The sequence below is a fragment of the Odontesthes bonariensis genome, chromosome 13 (assembly GCF_027942865.1).
Source record: "Odontesthes bonariensis isolate fOdoBon6 chromosome 13, fOdoBon6.hap1, whole genome shotgun sequence".
Taxonomy (NCBI): Eukaryota; Metazoa; Chordata; class Actinopteri; order Atheriniformes; family Atherinopsidae; genus Odontesthes; species Odontesthes bonariensis.
The window spans coordinates 34,603,760-34,631,560 of record NC_134518.1 but is presented as its reverse complement, the minus strand read 5'-3'; the positions used below and the strand labels follow the sequence as shown (position 1 = coordinate 34,631,560).

The 27,801-nt window shown below is 40.9% G+C and overlaps 2 protein-coding genes across 8 annotated transcripts in view; both read right to left on the bottom strand.

Moving 5' to 3' along the window:
* Positions 1-1,083: 1,083 nt before the first annotated feature.
* Positions 1,084-6,104, bottom strand: thoc3 (THO complex 3). The gene is made up of 6 exons (XM_075480766.1): positions 5,914-6,104; positions 3,716-3,872; positions 2,426-2,630; positions 1,904-2,065; positions 1,694-1,794; positions 1,084-1,473 (listed from the first exon to the last, which is right to left on the bottom strand). Exons 1-6 carry the CDS (start codon positions 6,091-6,093, stop codon positions 1,310-1,312), a joined length of 969 nt encoding a protein of 322 aa, XP_075336881.1. The 5' UTR covers positions 6,094-6,104; the 3' UTR covers positions 1,084-1,309.
* A 3,215-nt stretch (positions 6,105-9,319) lies between these two features.
* shtn3 (shootin 3) overlaps positions 9,320-27,801 on the bottom strand; it is a 54,313-nt gene continuing 35,831 nt past the window's right edge. For 2 of the 7 annotated variants that reach the window (XM_075481977.1, XM_075481984.1), the window contains 14 exons: positions 26,162-26,215; positions 25,760-25,857; positions 25,565-25,646; positions 23,689-23,783; positions 23,272-23,418; positions 21,859-22,012; positions 19,022-19,199; positions 18,298-18,377; positions 17,876-17,979; positions 16,440-16,454; positions 15,425-15,487; positions 14,486-14,618; positions 11,920-12,196; positions 9,320-11,405 (listed from right to left, as the gene is read on the bottom strand). In XM_075481977.1, coding sequence (XP_075338092.1) covers positions 11,294-11,405; positions 11,920-12,196; positions 14,486-14,618; positions 15,425-15,487; positions 16,440-16,454; positions 17,876-17,979; positions 18,298-18,377; positions 19,022-19,199; positions 21,859-22,012; positions 23,272-23,418; positions 23,689-23,783; positions 25,565-25,646; positions 25,760-25,857; positions 26,162-26,215 — 1,592 coding nt within the window. In that variant the 3' untranslated portion in view covers positions 9,320-11,293. The remainder of the gene's footprint in view (positions 11,406-11,919; positions 12,197-14,485; positions 14,619-15,424; positions 15,488-16,439; positions 16,455-17,875; positions 17,980-18,297; positions 18,378-19,021; positions 19,200-21,858; positions 22,013-23,271; positions 23,419-23,688; positions 23,784-25,564; positions 25,647-25,759; positions 25,858-26,161; positions 26,216-27,801) is intronic. The other 5 variants (XM_075481978.1, XM_075481979.1, XM_075481980.1 and 2 more) reach the window with 5 other exon arrangements.

The following is a 27,801-nucleotide window of genomic DNA, read 5'->3' as shown; positions in this document are numbered from 1 at the left end:
ACATATAAACACATATAAACAGGGGCGGACTGGGGAGAAAAAGTGGCCTCGAAAACCATCTGTAAATTAATTCGTTATCTCGAGAAAACCATCAAAAAAAAGTTTATACGTACCACGTCCCCTCTGGGCTTCCGTAATGGCTGAACGTGGACACCTCTTAATAATAATCATGCATGTGGCTTGATTGTTTGGTTAAAGTTTGGCACAAAAATCAAAGTTATAGAAGGAGACTGTGAGATTGTTTTTTTAGGTTGAAGTCGCCCCTGGAACAGCCAACGTTTTGCCTATAAATACAAACAGCTATTTGAGTTGTGGTGAATTTCAGCTGAAGGCCTTCCCTCCACAGGGTAGATGTTGGCTCTTTAGTTTCACAGATGACACATTTTACCCCGTGGGGTTGGACCAAATCAAAATAAATTAAAGGGGAACAGCAGGGAGCTGGATGACAGGAAGCTGCGAGGTGAAAACATCCTGCAGCCTGCTGGTCCTGGTTCTCAGGACGGGGAGCGACCAGCTGCCACTGGCCCAGACTGAACTCCCTAATTCTGGGTTCATGCTGTGTACGTATGCCGAGGCGGAGGAGGAAGATGTCTGTTTTAGGCTCAGTCACTGACGGTCTAAAAATTTATGAACAGACTTCAAGGGGATGGAAAGATGGAAATGCAGGATATTTACCTCATGTTGACCTAAACTCACCTCCCTATAAATGGAGAATAAAGAGTTTTACATACACAACTAACAATATTCAATCCAATTTTCTGCAGGCATCTTTTCTGTCATCAGCTCAAAAAGAAAAAAAGAAATGATTTCACAAATCCCTCCTTTAACTGATAAAAGCCTGTTTTATGGGTTATTGTACATTTTTAGATGATCTCCCTTAAACTTCCTTTATTTGTCAAACACACACTGATGGTTCAAGGTCCAGAGGAATTAAATAATTAAATGCTCAAGTGTTTACCAGATCAGACGTCCTTCTACGGCTCTGCTTCAAAGTCTTTAGCAAACTTACAAAGACTTTTCCTCAGGTAAGAGTTCGATCTTCTGTAGAAATCAGGGGTCAAGATAAAAAATAAAATAAAAACGTTTATAAGAAATAAGTTTTTATTATCAAAAAACGTTTAATTTTACATAAAAATCATTATTTTACAGCACTGGGAAGTCCGTGTAGAGAATCAGGGAATGACGTCAGGCGTTTGAGAGGAAGGGAAGGAGCGCTGCACCACCTGCTGGTGACAGGCGGTTACTGCAGCTGTGGGAGTATGTGAACACTTGTGCCGACTCGCTGTCCAGGAAAACCAGCCGATCCCGCTCAGGAGTCGTTGGGGAGGCCGAACAGTTTGACTGTGCCCGCCTCTCGGTTGTTTTCGTACTTTCCGTCCTTGTCGTCGCAGGCGTAGGCCAGCAGCGGCCTCTTCGGGTGCCAGGCGACTGTAAAGGTGGGAGAGTCACACTGCACCTCCCACAGCTTCTCCCCTACAACACACACAGAAGAGGAGAACGAGTTCAGTTTCTAAAATGATAATAAATTCAATAAACTTTCCTCTCTGATTCGGTTAAATTGGCGTTAGAGGCCAGAATAGAAGCTCTCGTGTCAAGACTGTTCAGCTCACAGGATGAGAAGCATTCAGCACTTTGAGTGAAATGAACAGTGGCCCTGAGAGCTCAACAAACTGATCCTACAGCACATGCTGACCTGTTTCCACCTCTGCGATGTCTATGAAATGATCCTCAGAGGCCGAGGCCAACATCTTTCCATCATGGCTGAAGCTCAGCGTCCTCACCGGCCAGTCCAGCCTGCAGAGACGGGAGCAAGACTTATCTTTAGTAAGTTATCTTTAGTAAGTTATCTTTGTAAAAGATGCTACACCGATGCTGAAGCATGAAAACGGAAACACTGGCCGACCTGGAGAAGCAGCGGACGCACACCAGCTCCTCCACGTCCCACAGGCTGACCAGGGCGTCGGCACTTCCCGTGGCGAAGTACTTCCCCGTGGGGTCGAACTTGATGCAGATGCAGTTGGACGGGTGAGCGTTGATGGACTGGACGGGCTTCAGCTCCGGGTAACTGCGGACAAACACATTGTTCACTCCAGCCCCGAATTATACTAAAACGTTTTATTCAGGCGGACACGGCGGAGCAGAACTGAGGATTTTATAGTGTAAGGAAACACATTTATTAAAAGGCATCTAATGGAGTGTGCTGAGGTACACAGAGAGAAAGGAGGAGGCGTTCAGCCTGTCAGACTGTCTCTCACTGTTCTGTCTTATTGACAGTACTCAGAGTTGTAATTTTGGAAACTAAATGAAAAGAATATTGACTTTTCTCAGTGGTGCTGAACACGTTTGCTGTTACAGAATGTTTAACATCCTTTTCATGAATATGTAGGAAACTACAAACAAAGCGTTTTGCTTTCTTTGCTCCCACCTCAGGATATTGATGCAGCCGTTGCCGTTTGTGAGGAAGAACATGTCGTTGTCGTTGTTCCAGGAGATCTCGTTCACCTCGAACTTGAACTGCTCCTCCGCCTTCGAGCGATGCGTCTTGGCATCGATGAAGGTCACCACGTCATCTTTGTTGCCAACAGCGATGGTCTGACCGTCGGGGCTCCAGCAGATGTTGATGTTCTCACCTGAAACGACATGTAAGGCTTTTATTAAAGTGGCTTCCACACGGAGAATGTTTTTACTGGGATTGGAAGCTCTAATAAATACACAAATGTATATTCTGTTCTTCTCCTCTGCCTCTCAGATTTCACAGCCACGCCAGGGGTCTCTGCAGACCTTTTAAAGACCATAATTAATACAATTTAAGACCCATTTCACATCCATACTGTCAAAAAGGAGGCTTGGAATTACTTGCAAAATATATGAATTTATTCGTCGAACATCAGCACGAACGGGCCATTTACTTTAGAGATACGGTCTCTCTTGATGAAATTAGCTTTTTTGTTTGCTGCTGGCATTTTAAGACCCCTTGATGCCTTTCCGATTTGGCTTGGGACTCCAAATGATGCCCAATGAGCCAAGTTTCACTTTTCTTGCACAAGGCGCAGTGTGCTTCATGAATATTTCCATCAACCGGCTCCAACCATGAGGTAAATTGTTTTAAATAAAAGTCTAGTCAATACATTTTTAAGACCTTTCAAAATCGTATTTAAGACATTTTTATGAGATTTCAAGAGAATTTTAGGTGTGCTTATGGTTGAGTTTATATTTTTCTTTTTCCCCTCTTTTTTGATTGCTTTTAACTGTGTTTTAATTTTTATTCTATTATTTTTTATCTTTAAATTGCTTGTTTTATGCTGCTTTATGCTGTTCTTTTAAATGCCTTGTCTTTATGTAAAGCACATTGAGTTGCCTGTAGTATGAAATGCGCTATATAAATAAAGATGCCTTGCCTTAAAATCAAATGATTAGATTTTAGACTTTTTAAGACCCCACAGATACGCTGCATACCTACGTTTCACAGGCAAAGAGGAATGAAATGTTGTCTGTTACTAGTTTTATGGAGTTTAAGTTAATCAGTTTGAGATTTAAGTAAAGCAGTTTTTCATTGGAACAGCGTGATACAGAGCTGTTTCAGGTGTAGTTCAAGCTGTTTGAGTCTTGGGTCGTGGAGGTCAGCTTCCAGATCATGTTTGCATATTTAAAAAACATATATTTTATGTTTACATGCTCTTGGATCAGATTCCAGCACCCATACGTATGACCGTACCCTTGGTGTTGACAGTGGCGATGCACTTGGTGGTGCGAACGTCCCATATGCGAATGGTTTTGTCTCCGGACGCTGTGACGAACAGGTCTGGGTTGGTGGGATGCCAGCAGAGCTGATCCACACTGTCGCTGTGGCCTCTGTAGTTGTTCTCCTTCACCTGGGGACAGAAGGAAAGTCATGTGTAATCAGCCAAGAAACCGAAACCGTGGTTAGTTATAACGAGCAAAACAAACAGCAGAGAAACATTAAAAAACGTTTAATGTTTCTAAGAACACAGTTCTAAGAATGGTTCTCCTTGAATGTCGTTCTAATATCTGCTCTTCTCCAGGAACTGTTTCAGTCTGCATTCCTTCATGAGTCGGACCTGATAGGGACTGATGCCACAGCAACGTGTTACTTTAGCGCCACATTCAACAACAAAACAAAAGTAAGGAGAGAAGAAAAAATAAATAAAAAACACCAAGAAGCTAACATGGAGAGCGGGGAGGCCACCGTGTTCATGGTCTGCATGATGGTGATATTAATCATGGACGATCACATCGGGCGTCTAACATGGAGGCTGGAAGAGCTCACAGAGAGTCAGGAGACGCAGGATGGAGCGCAGGCCATACTTCTTGGTTTCATGAAGCAGACAAAGGAGACAACGTGTAAGTTTAACTTATTAAACACGCGCAGGTTGTGTCCGTGTCGTATGAGGAAACATTTCAGCCTGACAACATGACAAGGGCCGGAGCTACCAACCACCAAACACCTCCGTCAGATGTGTTCCTATGGAAACCAGAACAGACCCAGCAGAGGAGAAGGAGCTGAAATGGTTCCAGGAGCTGAGGGCCTTGGTCCCGAGTTCCTGTATGTCCGAATGAGAGAAAACGGCCCTGTTCCTGAAAAGGTTCTAGGAACTGTAGAAGGTTCCAATGCGGCTATTTCTGGATGCGGCTGTGGACCGTGTTGAGTGGAAATGGTTCTCCCAGCTCCTCCTGAGCCAATGTGGCCGTATGGATCATGGTGGCGTGATGACTGTTTCTCAGGGCTCTGAGCTCATCCAGCAGGGCTTTCTGTCCTCGGCCTTTCCACGCTGAGGTTTCCCCAGACTCCCTGAATGTTTTCACAATTTTCTGCTCTGTAGATGCTGAAAGACCAAAGTTCTTTGTAAGAACTATGAAGGTGTAGTAGTCATCTAGCTGTCCAGATGGCCCCACTCGCTCAAGCTAGACGACCACTAATCATCGATCTCAAAATAATAATCTCTAGAAAACAGAGGCAGGGCAAAGGAGAGGAACTGGGCTTGGCTCTAAGATGTTCTGTAAGGATTTTTGAATGGGGTCTGTGCTATTAAAAAAAAAAAAAAAAACCTTAGAAAGTGTATTTGCAAAGAAAAACACAAGATTATGATGTAGTCACTTCTCAGCAGTCTAAGAAGTGTTGCACTACATTTTACTTTATCTAACTATAACAAATTTAACAGAGTTATACAATCCTTCTAGCAGATCAGTCATATGTATAACTGGCAAAAAATAAAAAGAAAGAAAATGGACAATTAAGAATAAAAATACAGGAAGTGAATAAAACAATGGTTTAAGCTATAGATCTAAACAAGGGTACAGCCTCTTTAGTCTATTGTGCTGCTAATAAACTGACAAAATATTCAATCGTTTTCAAGACTTGTTTACTTCATATATGTATTCAAATAAAATAAAAACTTAATTTGACTGATTACAGTGTATAAAAGAAGCAGCTGTAGAACTGATTACTACAATAAGTAGCATTTTTTATGGGCTACTTACTACTTTTATGTGTTATTAACCAGCGGGACTGGGGCATTTAAAGTTAAATACTTAGCTAGTATATTAGTATTTAGTGTATTCAAAGTGACTTGCAAAAGTCAGCCCACTAGCCTTCCTCAGGGACTAAAAAAAATAAAGAATATTTAGATATGTCTGAATATAATTCAGTATACGTTATTTACATCCTGTATTCAAAGTAACCAAATATCTACACGGTTGTATTTGTAGAAGCTGGAGTGTTCATGGTGTCATAAAGCTTAAATATAGATGGTAAACCATTAAAGCCACCAAAAAAAAAAATCACTTTTTTCTTTAAAGTTAGCTTGTCAACGTTAGCAGGACCAAACCACACCATTCATTCAATGAAAAGAGGCTAACGCTAGCATGCTAGCAGGTTACCGCACCGCGACTCACCAAACGGTCCTTTTCCAGGACAAAAACGCTCGCTGTTTTGTCAAAAGACCCAGAAGCGAGTCTCCTGCCATCGCAACTCCACGCCACCGAGTGGACTTTGGCTGTATGAGCAGGGAATTCACGACTTTTGTTGTTATTTTTAAAGCTCTCTTGCATCTCTTGGTAGTACTGCGACGCCATCTTTGAAATCTGCGCAGTGCACGGAGCGCCTTACCGCCCCCTTGTGTCTCGGGGTGGACACGCATCTCTGGAATAAGCTCCCCGTCGAGTTGCGTCTTATTTCTGACCTGGGCCTCTTCAAATCTAGGCTAAAAACCTACTTATTTAGGACGTCTATTAACACCCAGCAGTATGATGACACTTTTATCTTATTTTTTCTTATTTGATTTTGTTGTATTTTATTGCTTTCACTGTTCTTTTATTGTTTTTATTTGTTATTTGTTTTTACTTATTCTGTTTATTTATTAGCCTCTCTAAAGTACTTTGGTACACCGAAAGGATTGTCTGTAAAGGGCTGTACAAATAAAGTACATTCACATTTACATTTACATTTACACATCCTTACTGATGTACTATAACAAATAATGTTTCAGGTTTCACTGCTTTTTAATGCATTAAATGTGTAAACACATGGATTCTTGTCAACTTAAAATATACAGTTCATGCAATTATCACAAGCAATTCAGTTCTTTAGTTGAGACAATATGTATATATAAATAGCCTATATATGTATACACTCATCGGCCACTTTATTAGTTACACCTTGGCAGTAAAACGTTGAACCCCCTTTTGCCTTAAAATGTGTGAAAAGCTAAAAATGGTTTGTGGCCCAGCAGCAAACAACAGACAGAATGGATATCTTGTGTGAAAGTAAAATATTTATCGTTGGTAAATATCAATGTGAAAGGTGGAAACTCTGCTTTTACAGTTTGCATCGTGCAAAAATCCAATAATGCAGCTTTAAACCACATTTTATCTGTGGGACATGTATAATCCATCCATTTCCTTCACCATCTTCAGGGCTGGAGCCAATCCAAGCTGTCATAGGGTGAAAGGTATTGTGCAGCCTGGACAGATGCCAGTTCATCACTATAAAAACAAAAAAGAAAGACAAACACAACTTGTTTCACTTTTTATAATTGCAGTTTATTTCAAGTGTTGCTAAAATGAAAATCCATATTTTTAGAAAACCTTTAACACTCCATTTATATCCAAAAAACACACAATAACTACTCAGTCAGACATAGGAAATCCTTTAAAGTAGCCACTTGGTTGACAGATTTTGCAATTAATAAGAGGACCCAAACCTCACCCGACTGCAGAGCTGTTCTGCTGTTCTGGAGGTTTGTGCAAGGCCTCGATATGCATAATATTCAGGCCTGTGGCAGCTTTCTATGTGCAACGCGACTGTTTTGTCCTTTGCAATGAGAGTTAAATACACCTAAAGGACGGAAGAAAATGCACTTTTAAACGTGAGTCTGTGTTTTTGAGAAGGAACTACAAGGTGTGAAAGCATCATACAAATGTGCCTCATGGAATTGCATACTCTTCAATGTTGCTGTTTTCAATGTTGCATCACATGTCAGAAAAGCTACTGTATATATATATATATATATATATATATATATATATATATATATATATATATGTATATATGTATACATATATATATATACTGTGGACAGGAGGTCCTACAAAAGAAAGCCGAGGAATGCACGGTGAGTCGTGACGGTGAGAAACAATGATGGCGCGAGTGCATACAGGTCTCTGGGCTCAGTGCTGATTCAGTGCAGGAAGACATCTTAACTCTGGTGGAGGGACTATGACAATATCTCATGAGATTTCACGCCACAAAACCGTACTCAGAACGTTTAGGTGCAGAGGCAGGTGTCTGTGGAGAGGTAGTAAATACACAAAGCACCTCATTTCTCCAAAGCACTTCCACTCCACTGAAAGAGAGGCTTTCTGTTCGCTCACCGAGGCCCCCTGACGCGCTGAAGGTTTGTTCCGTGGACCCTGAGAACCTTTGGATGTGCTACAACCGGCACGTTCTTCAAAAACCTGAAAAATTGGCCGTGTTCTGATTCCGTGTTCCCCACCTCAGAAGCCCTTATACACGCTGATAGTCGCCGCGCTGCAGAAGCAGTTCCCCAGATGTTTTCACACGACTCCCTCCATTTGGACTCATTTTAAGTTTCATTTTAACAGAGCAAATTCATGATTTATACAACAGAGGGCCGCGAAAACTCCACTATCGTTCAACTGAAGGCATCCTTACAGAAATGCTTTAAAAAGTTATCTGACACTTTCTGAAAGCTACAGCTTTTATTGACACTAAATGATCCCGTGAGCTCTCCTTTAGGGGCCCCACTTGGCTATAGTTGGAGACCATTTCAGCATGCTCTTAGTGCATTAGCATATTCTCCTTGCTCAGATCACACCAGCTATTTAAAAATAAAACCAATAAAAAGTATGTGCACCCCCTGTGGCTGCAGGTTAACCATGTTTCAATACGTTAATCATGGCTGTGATCGAAACTGCATACTGCATACTACATACGGCATACTCATCGATCAGACAGTATGCAGAGCGTTTACCCACAATGCATTTCGCTCCTGCCCGAGCCGAAATCAGCCGGCCTGAAGCTGATTTCTCTTAAGCTCTAAACTCTGTAAACTTTAGCAACATTTGAAACATTTTCAGGTGAGAAAGTAGTCGTTTAGATCCCCAACGTGTTGAAAACCTGACAAAATACCGGCTGTTTACAATTTTGTTCCCACGAATTCGGCACTACTAAAGCGACTAAACACAGAGAAGCAGCATTTAGCTGTTATGCTGCAAACAAGTGGAACAAACTGCCAGTGGAGATAAAACTTTCACCAAATGGAGACATTTTTAAATCCAGGTTAAAAACATTTCTTTTCTCATGTGTCTATGGATGAAATCTGCACGATATCTTTTAATTTATCTGGACTGTTACTTGTTTTTAAATTAATTTAAATTATTTTATTTGTTTCTCTTTATATTCTTTTATGTATTTTTAATTTAATGCTTCTTACACTCCCTGCTGCAATGCTTTTATTTCATGTAAAGCACTTTGAATTGTTTTGTACATGAAATGTGCTACAAATCAATTTGATTTGATTTGAAAGCTAGCTGCAGTGAGCAACGCACTTCTGGTTATTTTCACAAAATAAAATACCCGTTGCCTTTTATCATAGGGAAAGCCATTACCATACAATTGGTGCTTTTGTTTTGAAAACAGGAAGTGAACCTACCCTCGTTGTAGCTAGCTTGAAACTGCCGTTTTGACAGGAAATGACGATCGGCGACATCACGTTACGTTGCATCTTGGGTAGTTTGAGTATGAGTAGTAACCTCATGATGCATACCCAACATTTCGGAGAATTTAGTATGCATCCGGGAACTTCTCGCTTACTCAAACTCGCATACTAATAAAAAGTTAGTATGAGTAGTAGGAGAAGTATGCGGTTTGGAACACAGCCCATATCTCAGTTAGCTTCTCAGTTAACTGCTTTTTAATCCCTTTGCAAACATAGTAAATAAATTTCATTGCTGCCACTGAGGATGCAGCTGCAGCACAGTTACAGTAAATATGGATCAACTGTGCAACCGTCACTGGGACTGAAGAAGAGGATGTGGAGAAGCAGAAGAAGTTAAGATACTAAAACAGAAAAGTGACACCGAGCGAAGGCTTTGTGCGTCAAACAGAAAAAAGAAAACAAGTCAAACTGTCAGAAGAAAAGTGAGGTTCAGTTAATTCAATCTGCCCTCCTGGATCCACAGGTTCGCCTTCAGAAACCTTCACAAACACACCTGATGACACCATGAAGCGAGAGTCAGCCGCTGGAGAAAGGCCCACACTGCAAAAGCATCGCTCCCCGTTTCTCTGATGTTTTCTCATCAAAACACCGGATTCATAAGAGAGAATTTATCACTGGAGGTTTTAAAACCTGATCTGAGAGATAACCGGCAGACAAGAAAACTGCTCACGGCTACGAGTTAACTTTAAGGAGAATATGAGCAGTTTGTGCAGCATTAATCTCAACGTTCAGAGGCCTGCATTAGTAAAACAGGGCGGCGTTTAACCTAAAGAGGAGAAAACAACAGTTCAAATAGATGGTGACTCAGCAGTAAAAACATGTTGGTTTGGTTTGACCTAACTGGTGGAAATGTGCCTAAGATAGATAATAACAGACACATAGTTCATCCAGATATTTTCTAAAATACAGCCTTAAGGGAGGATTTCATACTCTGTTCAGTGTAAAAAACATTTCTATTATAGAGGGAGACATTTAGGGTTCACTTAGGATGTTTGAGTGTTACTGAACTGTGTGATTCAGATCAATAAATACAACCTGCTCTGTTTTCCCTTTTCATTTAGGATTCTTATTTCTTTCAAGGGACAAACAGCTTTAATTACTATTGTGAAGACACAGATGATCAAATGTTTTCTGTTTAAAAAATATATCTATCATTTTTAAGGGTTTCAGATAACCAACAGGCCGTATATATAAAGCTTTATAGCTCTTTAGTTTATTCTAATGTTTTTAATGGGTGGAAACACACATTAGATTTGATCTTTTTCAAATAAAAACATTGCTTTTGTCTTTTAGTTTCAGGATAATCAACTCATCTTTAGGAAATATTAAACCTCTTTGCTGATTTGTTTGCTCTGTATTTCACTTGTTTTTTATTGTCCTGGATCGAGGCAAACGCATTGAGTTTAGTTTTAGTTTATAACACTGGATCAGTGAGCTTGTGTGTTGTATTCACTTTAACCTGCAATTTCGCTTTATATCGGACGGATTATTTAAAATGTTTCCTTCAGAAGAACCGTCACAGATTTGACTTATTGCCTTAAAGTTCAACGTGAGGCACACGAGTTGAAATGAAAACTAAAAAGCAGAGAAATCCCTTAAAAAGGAGCGTATTTAGATATTAATGACTAACGTTTTCATCCTCCAGCGGCTGTAAGAATCATAGTTGATGGGTTAAATACGGATGCTTCTGTTTGTCAGGTGGGTTTCTGCAGCAGCTTCTGAACTATTTGTCTCGAGCTCCACATCAGAACATTTAAACTCTGAATTCACCGTGAGCTCTTGTGAGCCTCAGAAACATCTCAGACCGGTAAATTAGCGACATTTACTCTGTAACCTGTCTGCTTTGGTTGCAGGCTGTACTGTGGTGGATTTTTTTACATGATTAGTGTGAATCTGAGAAACATAAAAACTTTCTGGTTTTGATCCAATAAGCATAAAAGGCAAATGTGTTATCACTCCCTAAATCATGTGATCTGATCCGTCTCACATCAATAGATGCACGGATCAGACAGCAGGACCAAAGCCCGGGATCCCGCTCAGCACTCGGCGTCAACGCTTCCGTTGAGCGGGTCGGCACAGACGGCCGCGTCCTCGCTGGGCTTTGCATGGTCGACTCCGTTTGACTTGATCTGATCCTCCTCCCCCGCACTGTGGATCAGAAATGAGGAAGAACATGTGAGGCGGCATCCGGCACTGACTGAATGCAGAGGAATCCGGCTCTACGACCCCTAAAATCAACACCATCTCTCTGTCGGTGGCCAAATGACCAAATAAAGTTTTCACAAATCATGAAATGTGTTTTAAAGACTCTATAGCCTCTTTAGAATAATTCTATCCAGATTTGAGCAGTCTAACTATTGTAGTTTCCATACAGGTTCTAGTTTAGGGTGATGAGAATACAAAAAAAAGCAGTAAAACGGCCCTGTTCTGCACTTTCACAAATCAGAAAAAGGTTTCATAAATCCCAAACAAGGTTTTAATGAATCTATAGCCTCTTTAGAATAATTCTATCCAGATTTGAGCAGTGTAACTATTGTAGCTTCCATACAGGACCTAGTTTAGGGCGATCAAAATGCAGTGAAATGGCCCTTTATGCCCATCCATTTAATTCGCAAATCAGATGCCAACTTCAGAGCTGGATGTTTATGTGGGGACGCCTCACCTGTTGATGCAGCCGTTGATGGGAGACTCCGGTGTTTCCTTCCCTGACAGAGAGCTGCAGGACCGCCTCTCCCTGCCCGTGTCGGAGCTCTTCCTCCGGGCCACCACCGGCCCCGGGCCCGACCCCCGCCTCTCCGGGCTGACTCGGGGCCCCGACGAAGCGGCGGGAGCACTCAGCCCCCAGGGGCCGTCTGGATCCTTCCCCGAGTCGCTGCTGGTTCGCCTTCCATTCAGGCTGTCAGAGGATGAGACGTGGCTCATCTGACCCTCACGCTCATCTGGAGATCGAAGAAAAAAATCCGGATTCATTTATTTTTATCTTAAGGCAAATAGGGTAATATTTTAAAATAATAGATATCACCATGAAACTTCCTCAGTTGATTACTTATACAGGTATGAAAAAAAAAATGTATTACAAGTTTTAGAAATTTGTATGTTTAATTATGCAAATGAGGCATTATCTCATTAAATATGCGCACATTTGCATATATTTCCAGAAGCTACATCTGAACATATGATAAAGCCAGGTGCAAAATTCTTTTTTCATTTTGTTTACACACAAAATTAAAAGAAAATTACAGGGGGATTTCAGGATATCTGCTTTCATTTCCTAGGAAATCAAAATATACTGCCCGTAGCCTAAAAAACATCAATTTTCGCCATATTTTTTTGATTATAATGTCACATAAATCAGGCCAGGAATGATTTATCAACAAATCCTTCTGTAAACATCTTCAGAATACTGCTAAGTGTATAATTGGAAAGTTTGATGTTAGTAGGTGCTCCATAGTCTGAGATATTGATACTGGAAAAACACAAAAAACTGATTTTGAGAAAACGGCATTTGAAGATTTAAATAGGGGAATTAATTTTGGTAAATTTGGGCGAAACGTACAAAACGAAATGTGATGAAATAAACATTTTAATTTATGTTTTGAAATAACACATATTGAAAATCTAAAAATTGAACACTGCATGAAAAATCACTGTTTTTACCACATACTTTCATTTTCTGCATGTTTATTGTCTCTGACTGACTTCAAAGCTCATCTTCCATGCATCCATGTTCAGATTTCTTTTTTTTCTGCTTAAACATGAATCTAGTTCAGATACTCTGCACAGCTAAAGTGTTTGTTCATTCTGCCAGAGGAGGGTAATCAATCAGAAGAGCAGATAAATCCTCAGCTGCAGCAGCCTGACCTCATTCTGCGGTGCTGGATGAGCGGTGCGGTGCGCCCTCTGCTGGACATAAGCAGTCAGAGCGGCTCAGATGGGTTCAGCCGAAAGCAGGAAATTGTTTTGACTGCAGCCTCAGTTGGAGTCGAAAACTCTGACCTCTACAGTGTTCACGCCACATGTTCTGAAAATCGACCGACTCTGCAGCAACACGAATAAAGAGCAGGAGCCCCCGTGGCTCCTCTGATACAGAGTTTATGTTTTCTTTGTTCCATCCGCCTGTTTAATGATCTGGAACCTTGTTTTTTTTATTTAACGTCTACATTACTACAACTACAAGTTGACTTTCTGACACACAAGCTGTCTTTGAAACACACAAGTGAAAAGTTATTTTTAGCATTTGATGTAATGAGGCTGTTGTTGAGATAAATACGCCTGTGATCACATGATTCATCAGTCAGCACGTACTGGAAAACAATGATCAACTGAGCCGAGGTGTTTTCTCTTTTATGAACCTTTATGAAGCTGTAACTCTATGAATATGGTTGATGCTGAATGACGCTTCCATCCACAGCTCAGGAGGGTTATTTGGAAAACTAACCTGCAACTATTCTGAGAGTTGAGTGTCAAATATCACATAATTCCAGCTCCTTTACTTTTGTTTTTAATAGGGCTGGGGGAGTTAACTCATTATTATCACTTTAACTCGGTAATTATTTAAAATAAAATATTTATTGCACATTAAGGCAGATTTTATATATTGCTCAACCCACTACGCCACGGACCACCCCTGTTTTATTATTTATTTTATTTTGTAAAAGTCTGTTGCTCACAGGCTTTTATTTTGTAAAAGTCTGCTGCTGTCTGCTGTGGAACAGGAAAAGAAAGTAATCGGCGGATCCACCAAACATGGAGAAGGGTACGGAACTTTTACTCGGCCATTTTCATTTTAAAGTTCTTCCAGACGGCGGAGTCGACAGAACCAAAGTCATCTGTAAACTCTGCCAAGTTGAATTGTCTTCTCAGCGTAGTAGTTCCAGTCTAAAATATCACTTAAAGGCAAAACACACAACTGATAGCAGCAAGTCATTCAAGGAAACAGACAGTGGAGCGAGGCTTCTACATAAAAACTACAGAAAGATGCTGATGTTAAAAGTGTGTTTGCACAACAAATGTTATGGCACTTTCATTCATATGGCAGCACATTTAAAATAAAGCTAAATGCTAAAAGCTATACACTACTTTTGGATTCATTTTTGGATTTTGCGTACAAATGCGATTAATCGTGATTAATCAGGGAAATCATGTGATTAATTAGATTAAACATTTAATCGCTGCCTAGCCCTAGTTCTGAATGATTTAACCACAGAAGGCTGTTCAGGGGGGTTCACCTCCAGAGCCAGCCTCCCCGGCCTTGTTGCGTCGGCGTCTGAGGATGACCTCCAGCTCGCTGTCCTTCTTTCCTGGCAGCGACGGCCCCGACGACTCCTGAGAGCCTCGGCTCGGGCTCCTCTTCACCGTCTCCTGGAGAATGCAAATGTCACCGAAAGGGTCCATGAATCACACAATCTGACGGATATATCACCAATGATATGTGAATGACGGAGCTTCCTGGCAACACTGATCATCGATTTATAGTGTCATAATTAATCAAGTCAATCAGATTTTTTTCTGCGAGGCGACTGTGGAACTCTGTGTCAGAAAAGCTTCTAACAAAGACCTCGGGGTAAATCTGTCACGAGAGGCCATTCCTCTCCTTCCTCAGTCAGTCTGTACAAAGGCTCACAAACAAACTAACTCACGCTTAAGGTTATTACAGTACAAATGGTTAATGCGAATCTATATGACACCAGTCACTGTAAATAGGTATTATCCTAATATTCCAGACACAAAATGTTCAGAAGAAAAAGGGACTTTATTTCACTGCATCTGGGAATGCAGGAAAATTAAAACATTTTGGAAAACAATTAAGCAAACTATAGAACATCTTGTCTCGAAGGACATTCCTCTGGATCCAGGTTTTTTTTATACTCGGTCTGTATCCCTAAAAAGACTTTGTTTACCAAGTGTGAGCAGTTACTGATTGACATGTGTCGACTGCGAGCTAAAAGACTGATTGCACTCTTCTGGAAGAAAACAACAGCGCCAGGTATCAAACGATGGATCATACGAATGCTGTTTGTTTTTACTTATTCTTCTTTTCATTTATTGCCTGCTGTAAAGCACTTTGGTACACTGTAAGGATTGTCTGTAAAGGGCTGTATAAATAAAATATATTTACATTTACAAAACTCACAACAACAGAAAAGCAGCTAAAAACCCATTTTTACCAGAATGCCTTTCAGTTCCTCCATGGCGCTCTCCTGCGGTTTCTCCTCACAGGGTGGAGGCTGCTGGAAACACAAGACACAACGATTAAGCCTCGTGATTTGGTAGGACGTTCTAATGTGGCTACAACTTTCTTTAGAGCAGGATTTCTGGAAAACACCAACTCTGCCTGCCTTTGGCTTTACTGCTACTTTACAGCCTAATGACTCGTTTCCACAGCTGAGGAATGAGGGCTGTGTTCGAAACCGCATACTGCATACTCATCGATCAGACAGTATGCAGAGCGTTTACCCACAATGCATTTCGCTCCTGCCCGAGCCGAAATCAGCCGGCCTGAAGCTGATTTCGCTTAAGCTCTAAACTCTGTAAACTTTAGCAACATTAAAAACATTTTCAGGTGAGAAAGTAGTCGTTTAGATCCCCAACGTGTTGAAAACCTGCCAAAATACCGGCTGTTTACAATTTTGTTCCCACGAATGCGGCGCTACTAAAGCTAGCCGCAGTGAGCAACGCACTTCCTGTTATTTTCACAAAATAAAATACCCGTTGCCTTTTATCATAGGGAAAGCTATTACCATACAATTGGTGCTTTTGTTTTGAAAACAGGAAGTGAACCTAACCTCGTTGTAGCTAGCTTGAAACTGCCGTTTTGACAGGAAATGACGATCGGCGACGTCACGTTACGTTGCATCTTGGGTAGTTTGAGTATGAGTAGTAACCTCATGATGTATACCCAACATTTCAGAGAATCTAGTATGCATCCGGGAACTTCTCACTTACTCAAACTGGCATACTAACTCAAACAGTTAGTATGAGTAGTGGGAGAAGTATGCGGTTTGGAACACAGCCTCAAACTTAGCTGACACACAGAATCCAGCTGATGGTGCTGGCTGAAACGGACCTTCAGGAGACTTGTTTAACTGATTAGCTTTGGTTTCTGCAGTGCGCTGGTTTAGTGGGGTCAGAGGGAGGGAAAGCTCTTTCTTTTCAAATTGACGCAGACATCAATATACTCACTTTTACTGCGACTCTCTGCAGCAGCACAAAGGAGAAAGGTGGAAAGAAAAGAGAGCAATCAGGCAGAGTGCATTCAGACTGCATGACATATGGATCACCAGAAGAATTACCAGACATCCTGGTCTTCACAGGAGGAGGAGAGCCATGATGAAGCAGAAATATTGTTTCTCCTGACCTGATTCTGCCTCAAAGAGACGATTGATTCTTCTGATCCTTTTAGTATCATTTTAATCTCTGAGAGACTTCTGACATTTAACCTCTGACTACTGGTAATATAGGCTCAAACAACTCTTTTTGTGATCATTTTAAAAGCTTGATGGACAAAACAACTTGATGTATTTCAGTAAAATGACTTGCTGTGAATGTTTTAGTTACATTTTGTAGCCTTGCATCAATATTGATTTGTGATATCTTGAGAACAACTGACACGCTAACACAGTTCATCTGCTGTAAGATAAAATGGATGCTTTCCTGAAGCCCAACGACCCCAGACACACAATGACAACACAGAGACAGGTTACTGACACAAAGAGATGCAAGTTCGATAAACCAACCATGAAGAGCCACAGAATAACTACAAAGAAACACAAAATAACCACAGAGACACACAGGATGAACATGTAGAGGCAGAAAATGACCACAAAAAGACACTTAATTACTGCAAAGAGACAAAAAAAAAGCCCCAGAAGAAGACATAAAACAACAGCTAAGAGTTCCTGGTATATGGCCGACTTCTCACGTGTGAAGCTACCATCGATGCAGGAGTTCAGAAACCATTAAATGTGTCATTAAAAACTGAAGCTGATGCAACACAATGGCTCCAACAGCAGTTCTGAGTGTTGCTGCATTCAATTCAAAACTCTAAATACAATGAAGCTGTGTTCTGTGTCCTTTCTGAAAATTTTTTGTTAAATTTCAGCACTTTCACTGGAAAAAATCTAAATCTTACCAAGTATATTTGTCTCATTGAGTATCTCATTACACTTGATATAAGACACAACTGCCTAACAAGCACCATTTCAGCCAGATATAGGGACTTGTTTGAAGACAATACATCTGGAATATCTTGTTAAGTGAAAAAGTCTTGAAAACATCTTGTTTTGAGTCATATTTCACATGAAACAAGCTTTTTTTTCATTTGAAGAGGTTTTTGAGCTAATTTCAAGATCACTTTTAACTCAAAAGTCCCAAATATCACATCTTATTTCAAGAAATCTTGACAAGCTGATTTTCACTAGTTCTATTGGCAGATTTTTTTTGCTTATTTCAAGCAAAAACGTCTTGTATTTGTTGTTTTTTAACTTATTTTTGGAGAGTGTTGACATAAAACCGCATTAAATGTTCCTTTTGGATCCTTTTGGACAAACAGTTTAGCTCAGTGATAAACCTCTTGCTGTAAACATTAGAACTAATAAAGAGCGACTGCCCGTCGTCACCTTGCTTTCCTGACTCTTGACGGGTCGCAGGACGACGCCATGTTTGATCCGCTCCATCATCTCGTTCACAGCCTTCACCTTCACGTCGTCCACTCCCTCAGCAGCTGCAGAACGAGACGAGCCAAGCTCATAATTACAGTTTAGCTGATCCCAGCCAAAGGTTCAGGTTCTGGATGGGCTGAGATGCCCACACACATAGTGACACATACCCTATGCATGAAATCTTTGAACTTATCTGGACTGTTGCTTGTTTTTAAATTCATTTTAATATATTTTATTTGTTTCTCTTTATCTTTTATGTATTTTTAATGCTTCTTCCACTTCATGCTGCAATGCTTTTATTTTATGTGAAGCACTTTGAATTGTTTTGTACATGAAATGTGCTATACAAATAAATTTGACTTTGACTTTATACAACGTACATAGGTCCTCACCTGGCGACTGCTCCACCTTCACAGCTTTGGAGCCTTTGGAGCCTTTCCTCATGATAGCGATCAGAGAGCTGAGGCACAGAACAGCTAGATCAGACATCACTGGCAGGAACGTATCGATTGTACTGGCCATTTGTCCATAAAAAAACAAATGAAACTTAAACCAAACAAAATCAAAAGGCCACTGATGCACCATAGGGGATGTGGTTTAACGCAGGCAAAAGAAGATGAATGTCCAAGAGGAATTTTTGCGTTTTCTGATGATTTATTTCAAAATAATAAAACAAACAAAAGAACAAAGAAAACGTGCTGCTCTCTCCTTTTCCCTGGTAAAAAAAACCATTGGTGGCCTTTTGATTTTTTTTTGGTTTAAGCTTCATTTGTTTTTTTATGGACAAATGGCCACTACAACAAGTAAAAAAACATTGGCCCACCCAGGTGCATGCTGGTACTCCAGGTGCCCAGTGTGAGCCAATTACCAAAATATCCTAAACAAATAACTAACTAAGATCTAAATAAAGACCTGATATTAATCAAATAAAGTTACTCATAATTAGCTAATTAAATTTACAACTAGAACCAAAAAACAAAAACTAACTTTACAAATAGCTCCGACATGGATCAATCAAGTTTGATTTTCTTATGATGAGCGATGATGAGCGATGATGAGCTCTATGCCCTGACTCTAACTGAGTGGCTGGTGTGTTGTCCTCACCTGAGGGGGTTGCATCTGGAGGGGGGAGGTGGAGGAGGAGGAGGCGGTGGGGGAGGAGGAGGGGGAGGCGGGGGTTGTGGGGGAGGGGCGGGAGGCGGGGCGACCCCCGGTGCCGGAGGAGGAGTGCCGGCACTGGTCGTCATGGAGATCTCTTTCTGGGTCTCCTGGAGCTCGTGGACTGTGGAGAGCAAAACAAAAAAAAACAGTCAATACTAAAAACACCTGCTTCTACTTCATCTTAATACGGCTGAAAGAGGCATCTGTCGGGTTCTGGCCCTGAAATCATGTGACCTGATTAAAGATTGTTGACAGATGCCGAGTTGAAGCATGAAGAAATTCATTTTTGCTTAATGATTAGTGTCGACATCAGTGAAATAAGCTGATGTTAGAGGCCACAGAAGGGGGTGAAGTCTCAGCTTTTCTTATTTTTCTTAGCACTGTTCTTTCTCATTTCACTCTGTTTTGCACTGTCTATGCACTATTTATATTTAATTATCTAATTAATTAATCTTCAGTTACTTATTTACATAGTATATATCGTGTATATATTTAGTCTGTATATATTCTGTGTATATTATGTACATATTATTAATTCTGTATATATAAAAGCACACCTTTGCACTTCTGGTTGGATGCTAACTGCATTTCATTGGCTTGTACCTGTACTTGCTCTTTGACAATAAAGTTGAATCTAATCTAATTTAATTAAATGTCCAGCTGGTGAATACCTTTTAGACTCGCTTTTTCCACAAATCTTGGGAACCTCACATCAGTGGATGCTCTGGTTAATTCATCCTGGTGTATTTCTCTTTGACTTGGCTACTCTGGCTCATTGTGTCCTGCTAGCTTTGCTTCGTGGCGTTTCTATAAATAGGAAAAGCGGCTCAAACCAGTAGATACTGGGAACAAAACACTGCTCTGCTGCTGATAAGAATGGGATGAGCTGATGCCAGACTTGGAAAGCTTCCCATGTGTTGACTTCTGTTTAAAGAATGAATCAAACAGGAGCGCCACCACTACACACATTTAGACACACTGGATTTGGATAAACTGTAGGCAAAAACAATCAGATCTCCATGGATGAAAACCTCAGTTTTCCAGTTCACTGTCGGAAACTAACCACGCTTTGGAGGAAGACGGGCGCAGGTTCACCCGTCTCTGTGACTAAAAATGATAGAGGATTATAGAGGTAGTGCTCCTCTCAGAGTGAAATCATCAAACTTTCCAGAGAACAAGGAGTTTATGTTTAAATGAGCAGATATTCAGATGAGGGCTGGGCAAGTTAACTTGTTATTATCGTGTTAACTCGTTAATTATTTAACGCAGATAAATATTTTATCGCGCATTATCGCAGTTTTTTAATTTTTTAAATTTATTTTATTTTGTAAAAGTCTGTTGCTCACAAGCTTTTATTTTGTAAAAGTCTGTTGCTGTCTGCTGTGGAACTGGAAAAGAAAGTAATCGGCGGATCCACCAAACATGGAGAAGGGTACGGAACTTTTACTCGGCCATTTTCATTTTAAAGTTCTTCCAGACGGCGGAGTCGACAGAACCAAAGTCATCTGTAAACACTGCCAAGTTGAATTGTCTTCTCAGCGTAGTAGTTCCAGTCTAAAATATCACTTAAAGGCAAAACACACAACTGATAGCAGCAAGTCATTCAAGGAAACAGACAGTGGAGCGAGGCTTCTACATAAAAACTACAGAAAGATGCTGATGTTAAAAGTGTGTTTGCACAACAAATGTTATGGCACTTTCATTCATATGGCAGCACATTTAAAATAAAACTAAATGCTAAAAGCTATACGCTACTTTTGGATTCATTTTTGGATTTTGCGTACAAATGCGATTAATCGTGATTAATCAGGGAAATCATGTGATTAATTAGATTATACATTTTAATCGTTGCCCAGACCTAATTCAGATATAGATTGACTTGGCCCTTTGGTTAGACTGCCCTTCTTGTTCCATTAAAGTATGACATTAATCTCTCAAAATGTTTCTACAATAGGTGGCGATAACGGTCCTGTTCTTGTTGTTAATATTAAGCATTTTCTGTTTGACCTGGAATGCCACAGACCACAACAACCGAGTAATGATTTAGCTGGTGGCAAATTGGACAGCTTTACCTCTCGTATCTGCTTTATGCTTGACTTTGTTTTACTGATTAGATGCTCTTTATCCCTGATCATCCTCTCCTGTTATAAGCGTCTTCTGTCACATGAACTGTGGAGCTTGTGGAAAGTTCCCTGGTCATGGGTCTGATTTAAAGTGTTCATGCGTTCAACTCTTAACTGCATTTTATGGAAATGTTAGTCCAACGTTCAGTTAGACTAAAACTAACAAACTATGAGAAAAGTCCAGTTTAAGTCAGACAAACAACCGATTTTTTAAAAACATTTGAGTTTTTGTGAAGCAAAAATACAAAAACGAGAATTCATTCGAGATAAGTTTAAAAACTAGAACCAACATCAGATCTGAGAGTTCAAACCGAGCCAATCAACATGAGCCACAACAGTTTTAAATGTACATTTCTGCACTAAATTAGCACATCAGTGCAGTAAACATGTAAAAAACATGTTTGCATGTGTCAGCTGGTTTGGTTCAATACCCAAAAACACCACAGAGACCATATTTATCACCTTATAACTGACATTTTCAGTTTCTGCCTGTATTATATGGTTGCAGCAAAGGTCTGGCTCCTAATGATGAGACAAACAGTACATTTTCTTCTTCGTGTCTTTCTACAGAATCCATTTTTAGTTGGACACCTGCCAGCCAATTAGAAAGAAGTATTTGCTGTTTGATCACCCACCGGCTGCACCACCACCGCCCACCTTTATTCTCCAGCTCATCGTTCTTCTTCTCTGCCTGCTCCAGGCGTCCCTCCACCTCCTTCTTCTCCACCTCCAGCAGCTCCAGCTGCATCTGAAGATCCTCCAGCTGCTTCTTCACACAGCTCTGCTCCAGCTTGGCCTCCAAACTCTGCACCTACACCCCCACACGCACAGATGTAGTGAATGAGTCACATTTAAAGGAGGTCTGTTATTGGCAATGAGGCTTTATCCCATTTCTAACTAACTAATAACTAATTATTGGATTATTGTTTGAGGTTTGAGGATCACATGACGACCACATAATAACACAAACTGATACAACTTTAGTTAATTCGGTATCGACACACCGGTGACGTTTGGATCTGATTCTACGTATTTCCCAAACTGTGATAATTGGTTTGCTTTGTCCTATTGTTGCAAACATGTGGGTTCAACCATTTTAAATCAAGTGTTAGAGGCAGCGCAGGTTCTAAAACTTGAGTGGAAATACAAAAATTGTCAGCTTGGGGCACCGTGCATAACTCAAATGGTTAAAGGGATAGTTCGCCTCATTTGACATGAAGCTGTATGACATCCCATATTAGCAATATCATTTATGAACATCTTCTTACCCCCTGCTGCGTCCTGTGAGCAGAGTTCCAGCCTCGTTTTGGTGTTGATGAAGGTAGTCCGGCTAGTTGGCTGTGGCCACAAAAATAAAGCGTTTTGCTTCGTTTTGCTTCTGCCTGCTGCCGCCTGCCGACAGCCGCGCCTGTTACGGTGTTTACTGCTCGGTCTGCACTGTCTACGCAGCAGGTAGTGATACGAAGGGAGAGAAAATAGGGCCAAGCGATTGTGAGGTCCGACTTTTTCCTGGAGAACGATTTTGTGATGCAAATGTATTACTCTTATGAACGCATATTGTTTTGAGAAGCAAGACGCTTTATTTTTTTAAACCCCAGCCAACTAGCCGGACTACCTTCATCAGCACCAAAACGAGGCTGGAACTCTGCTCACAGGACGCAGCAGGGGGTAAGAAGATGTTCATAAATGATGTTGCTGATATGGGATGTCATACAGCTTCATGTCAAACGAGGCGAACTATCCCTTTAACTCGAACAATAATGATGATGCGTTTTGATAAGGGAGCTGTGCCGCCCGCCTTAAATTTTTGATTTTTGATCAACGTTAAGAGCTTAATAAAAAAATCTAAATAAAATGCAATTTTGATCATGTCAATAAAGAAAGTTTTTAAAAGAAAATGGACAAAGTCAGATGTTTTTTAGAAAGTAAGTATTGATCAAAGCTCACTGATGGTACTGATCATCATTTAGATCAGACTTTCAGTGGATAGAAGTGGGTGGAAATCCAACTCATCAGCTCAACTGCTACGAATGCCGCCCTCCTCAGAATAAAAGTGTTTCTGGGTTTTACCTTCTGCTGATGCTGCAGACGCTCCTCCTCCAGGGTTTTAGTGATGGCAGCCACATCTTCCAGAGCTTTGAGCAGCTGAACGCTGGGCTCAGCAGTCTGCAGCAGCAGCATGCTCTGCCTGTTCGCCTCCTTCTGCTTCACCAGCATCTGCAGGAGATGAAGGAGGAGGAAGGAGAAAGGAGGGGTGGAGGACAAATAGTTTGTCTGTTACACCCAGAGTTAGTTTAAATCCTGCAGGCTTTTCATTTTTCAGGTCAATAAACACCAGATTCAGGACATTTACTAATCAGCCACAAGGTTATTCAGTCAAACATCAATTTCCAATGCGGCACTTTTGTTCCCTGTGACGCAGCAGGCTACATTGAAGAGCCAAGTTATCGCCCTGATGGCAGCGCGTTTTCGTGACTTTCAGTTTACCTCGTGTGCATAAGTTTCAGCTTTGACTCTGAGGTTCTGCTCCAAGTCCAGCTGCTCCTTCATCCCGTCGTACTCCTGAGTTGCCATCACGGAGACTGGAGAGAGAACAGGGAGTAAAAGTTTAAAAAAAACCAACAACTCAGCGTTAATTTGGCCTGGATTCGATCCCATGCAGACCAGAGAGTGACAGCCAGCTTGTTACAACGGTTGATGAATTTAGAGTCTGATCACTTGAATGAAAATCACTAGCGTTAAAGTATGTTCCATGTTGGTTAGGAAAAACCTTGGCCTGAATAAAAATGTAGGAAAAAAACATCCGTGCTTGCAGCTGAAGGTGTCCCGTCAACATTTTTACAGATATAGCTGCACTGGAAATGATCGTGAGCTAAAAAGAGACATTTTTCCCCTACAAGAATGTCTAACAACCATTCTAAGCATGGAATTAAGATCCGTGCCACTAAAATCAAGCAAAACCTCTTAAACATCAAACAAAAATAAGAATTTATAAGAAATTAAACCTAAAAATAGAACTAATGGCACCTGAGAAATATGAAGCTTTCTTGAAGGTACAGTGTTTGGGAAATAGTGACACCTAGTGACACAAATTGCTAACTGCAGCTAACTGAGTATCCCCAACACCCCCATACCGGGTGACTCTCTGGAGCCAGAGCCTGCTTTGTCCCTTCTGGTTTACTCAGTCACCTGGGGCTCGACTTTGGAGCCTTCAGATATAACTTAATCCATCTGCGGTAATGAAAGCAAATATTTTCAGTTTATTTTACACTATTTTACAACTTTTAACTTTAAAACATCCAATGTATAAGCTATCAAAAAGACAAAAAGTTCAATTACACAAGAAATACAGAAGAAGCTCTGTGCATGTTAGCTTGTTACATGCTAACATTTACATGTTAAAATGTTAGAAATGTTCACATCCTGTTCCAACACAAACCGGCTGATACTTCTGTTTGTCGCCATGTTAGCGGAACTGAAAATGGAGTTAAATTAGAAATACTTTCAACTTTACAGATGTGTCTTTGCTCTAACCATCTGGTAAAAATCTACTTAAAAAAGTGAAGAAGTTTTATATATTCTGTAGGGCTGGGCAACGATTAAAATGTTTAATCTAATTAATCACATGATTTCCCTGATTAATCACGATTAATCACATTTGTATGCAAAACCCAAAAATGAATCCAAAAGTAGTGTATAGCCTTTATCATTTAGTTTTATTTTAAATGTGCTGCCATATGAATGAAAGTGCCGTAACATTTGTTGTGCAAACACACTTTTAACATCAGCATCTTTCTGTAGTTTTTATGTAGAAGCCTCGCTCCACTGTCTGTTTCCTTGAATGACTTGCTGCTATCAGTTGTGTGTTTTGCCTTTAAGTGATATTTTAGACTGGAACTACTACGCTGAGAAGACAATTCAACTTGGCTGTAAATGCAGGAGTTTTTTTAAAAATTTATTTTGAAATACGTGCTTTTATGTTGAAATAGGTAAAACAGGAAGTAGCGCCGATTAGCTCCGTTTGCATCACACAGAGACCGAGGAGCACCTGAAGTGGTGATGTCCAACTTTAAAATGAAAGTAAAAGTAAAAGTTCCGTACCCTTTTCCATGTTTGGTGGATCCGCAGCAGAAAGCAACAGACTTTTACAATAATAAAACCTGCGTTAATGCGGGATAAAATATTTATCGGTATTAAATAATTAACAAGTTAACGCGATAATAACGAGTTAACTCGCCCAGCCCTAATATTCTGAATACTTTAAAAGGGACAGATGTTTCCTTTTTTTCCACAAGCTTACAGACTTCCTTAACAAACTGTCTGCGACACCCTTTTGTTTAAATTTGATTGTGTTGAAACTCACCCCTGTTAAATCTTTTGATGGTTTTGCTTTGCTGCTCCACTGTTTCCCAGAGCTGCTTCATTTCCGCCTGGTCTTTCTCTGACTGCCAAACAGTGAAAGAACACGTGAGAACATCAGTTATCAGAAACAAGAAGAATCGCGTATCCGTTGATTCAAAGCTGTGATCTGATTTCACGTGACGTGTTCTCTCCTCACCTGCGTGGTCAGTTCCTCTATCCGCCGCTGCTGTTCATGAATCTGACAGACGAAATTTTTCTTCTCCTCCAGCAAACTGTTCACCGTCTCCCTCAGCTCTGAATGAACAAAGCAAACCACGTGATTTAACTTCCCGTACGCTCACTTTACCAGTCGATAAAATCTGTGTTGTGAAGCTCATGAAATACCCAGATTACAAAGACGGGACATGTTCAGGAGGATTTCAGTACACGGACAAACGTGGGACGTGGAGTGAGTTTCGGTCAAAAAATTCACACGACAAGAGGAGTTTAGTAGTTGGGGGGAGAAGACCAGACAACTGGGTTTCAAAATTTCATGACTTTTTTTGCAAAGTGTTGACCCGCTGGTGGAGGAAAGGGAAAATAATTCTACACATTGTACCTTTAACCTGTTGCTGGTTGTGCGTGAAGGTGTCGGATCTTTTGCCTACAGCATCTGCAGCATCAGAATGAGATTAGGACGAAGTCAGGCAGAAGTTCAGGACGAGCTCACAGATGAGGTGGGTTAAGTGGACACAATCAGATGCAAAAGTTCACGGTGCTCTGCCTAAAATTTCAACCCCGATGCTGGTACTCTGAGGAGGTGTTGGGGACGTTGTCTTCAGAATATGAAACATTAGGATTGGACAGACGGCACAATTTCAGGAGTTAGAGCAAATTCAGAGGATGAGAAAGGTTCAGGATAACTTAAAGGGCCGATGGCATGCTTTTCCCTTGTTTTCTAGCACCTTAAAGGGATAGTTCGCCTCTTTTGACATGAAGCTGTGTAACATCCCATATCAGCAACATCATTTATGAACATCTTCTTACCCCCTGCTGCGTCCTGTGAGCAGAGTTCCGGCCTTGTTTTGGTGTTGATGAAGGTAGTCCGGCTAGTTGGCTGGGGTTTAAAAAATAAAGCGTTTTGCTTCTCAAAACAATATGCGTTCAACAGAGTAATACATTTGCATCACAAAACCGTTCTCCAGGAAAAAGTCAGACCTCACAATCGCTTGGCCCTATTTTCTCTCCCTTCATATCACTGCCTGCTGTGTAGACTAGGGCTGAACGATATGGACAAAATTTCATATCTCGAAATTCATGCCAGATATCTCGATATCGATACGATACGATATGACTATGGGTTCGGTGAAAACCAAGCATCTTTCAGAAAAATAAAAACATCATAAAACAAAAGAGTGCAGTTTTATTGATTAATTTTCGCCAAGCACGACCTGCACAACACCTCGCTCTGGTCGACATCATCCTTTCTAAATCCAAAATACCTCCAAATAATGGAGGATGATTTATGTTTTGGCACAAAATTAGATTCTGCACTGCCACCGGCCAAATTATCTTCTGCGCTCATGTCACTTTTCTTTCGTTTCTTTCGTTTTGATTTCGCCGTGAATTCCCCGTGAATGTGTGTGGCTCTGTGCGTCTCAGTCTACTTCTCCCTCACTCCCACCCTCCTATGTTTGTCATTGGTTGGCTTCAGCTGTCGATCCACAGCAAGCGTGAAATAAGGTTTGTGGTTGGCTGGCGGTGGGGTGCGTTCAAGCGCAATCTTAAAAGTAATGTTTATGGTGACTGCCGGAGCTGTATAAGCAGGGCGAGCGCGGAGGAAATATATCGTTTATATCGTTGCTTTTTCGAAATTACTTTCTTGAATGTTCATATCTCGATATAGATACGATCACGATATATCGTTCAGCCCTAGTGTAGACCGTGCAGACCGAAGTGCAGAGCGGGCAGTCCCCTGCTTCCGAGCAACAAACACCGTAACAGGCGCAGCTGTCGGCAGGCGGCAGCAGGCAGTGATACGAAGGGAGAGAAAATAGTACCAAGCGATTGTGAGGTCTGACTTTTTCCTGGAGAACGATTTTGTGATGCAAATGTATTACTCTGTTGAACGCATATTGTTTTGAGAAGCAAAACGCTTTATTTTTTAAACCCCAGCCAACTAGCCGGACTACCTTCATCAACACCAAAACGAGGCTGGAACTCTGCTCACAGGACGCAGCAGGGGGTAAGAAGATGTTC

Bases quoted from the DNA above. Each gene is read 5' to 3' on its own strand.
- thoc3 (XM_075480766.1), bottom strand. From the start codon at position 6,093: ATGGCGTCGCAGTACTACCAAGAGATGCAAGAGAGCTTTAAAAATAAC. The intron at 3,873-5,913 runs GTGAGTCGCGGT...TTCTGTCCCCAG, and splicing joins TCCTGGAAAAGGACCGTTTG to GTGAAGGAGAACAACTACAG. The intron at 2,631-3,715 runs GTACGGTCATAC...ATGTCGTTTCAG, and splicing joins CGCCACTGTCAACACCAAGG to GTGAGAACATCAACATCTGC.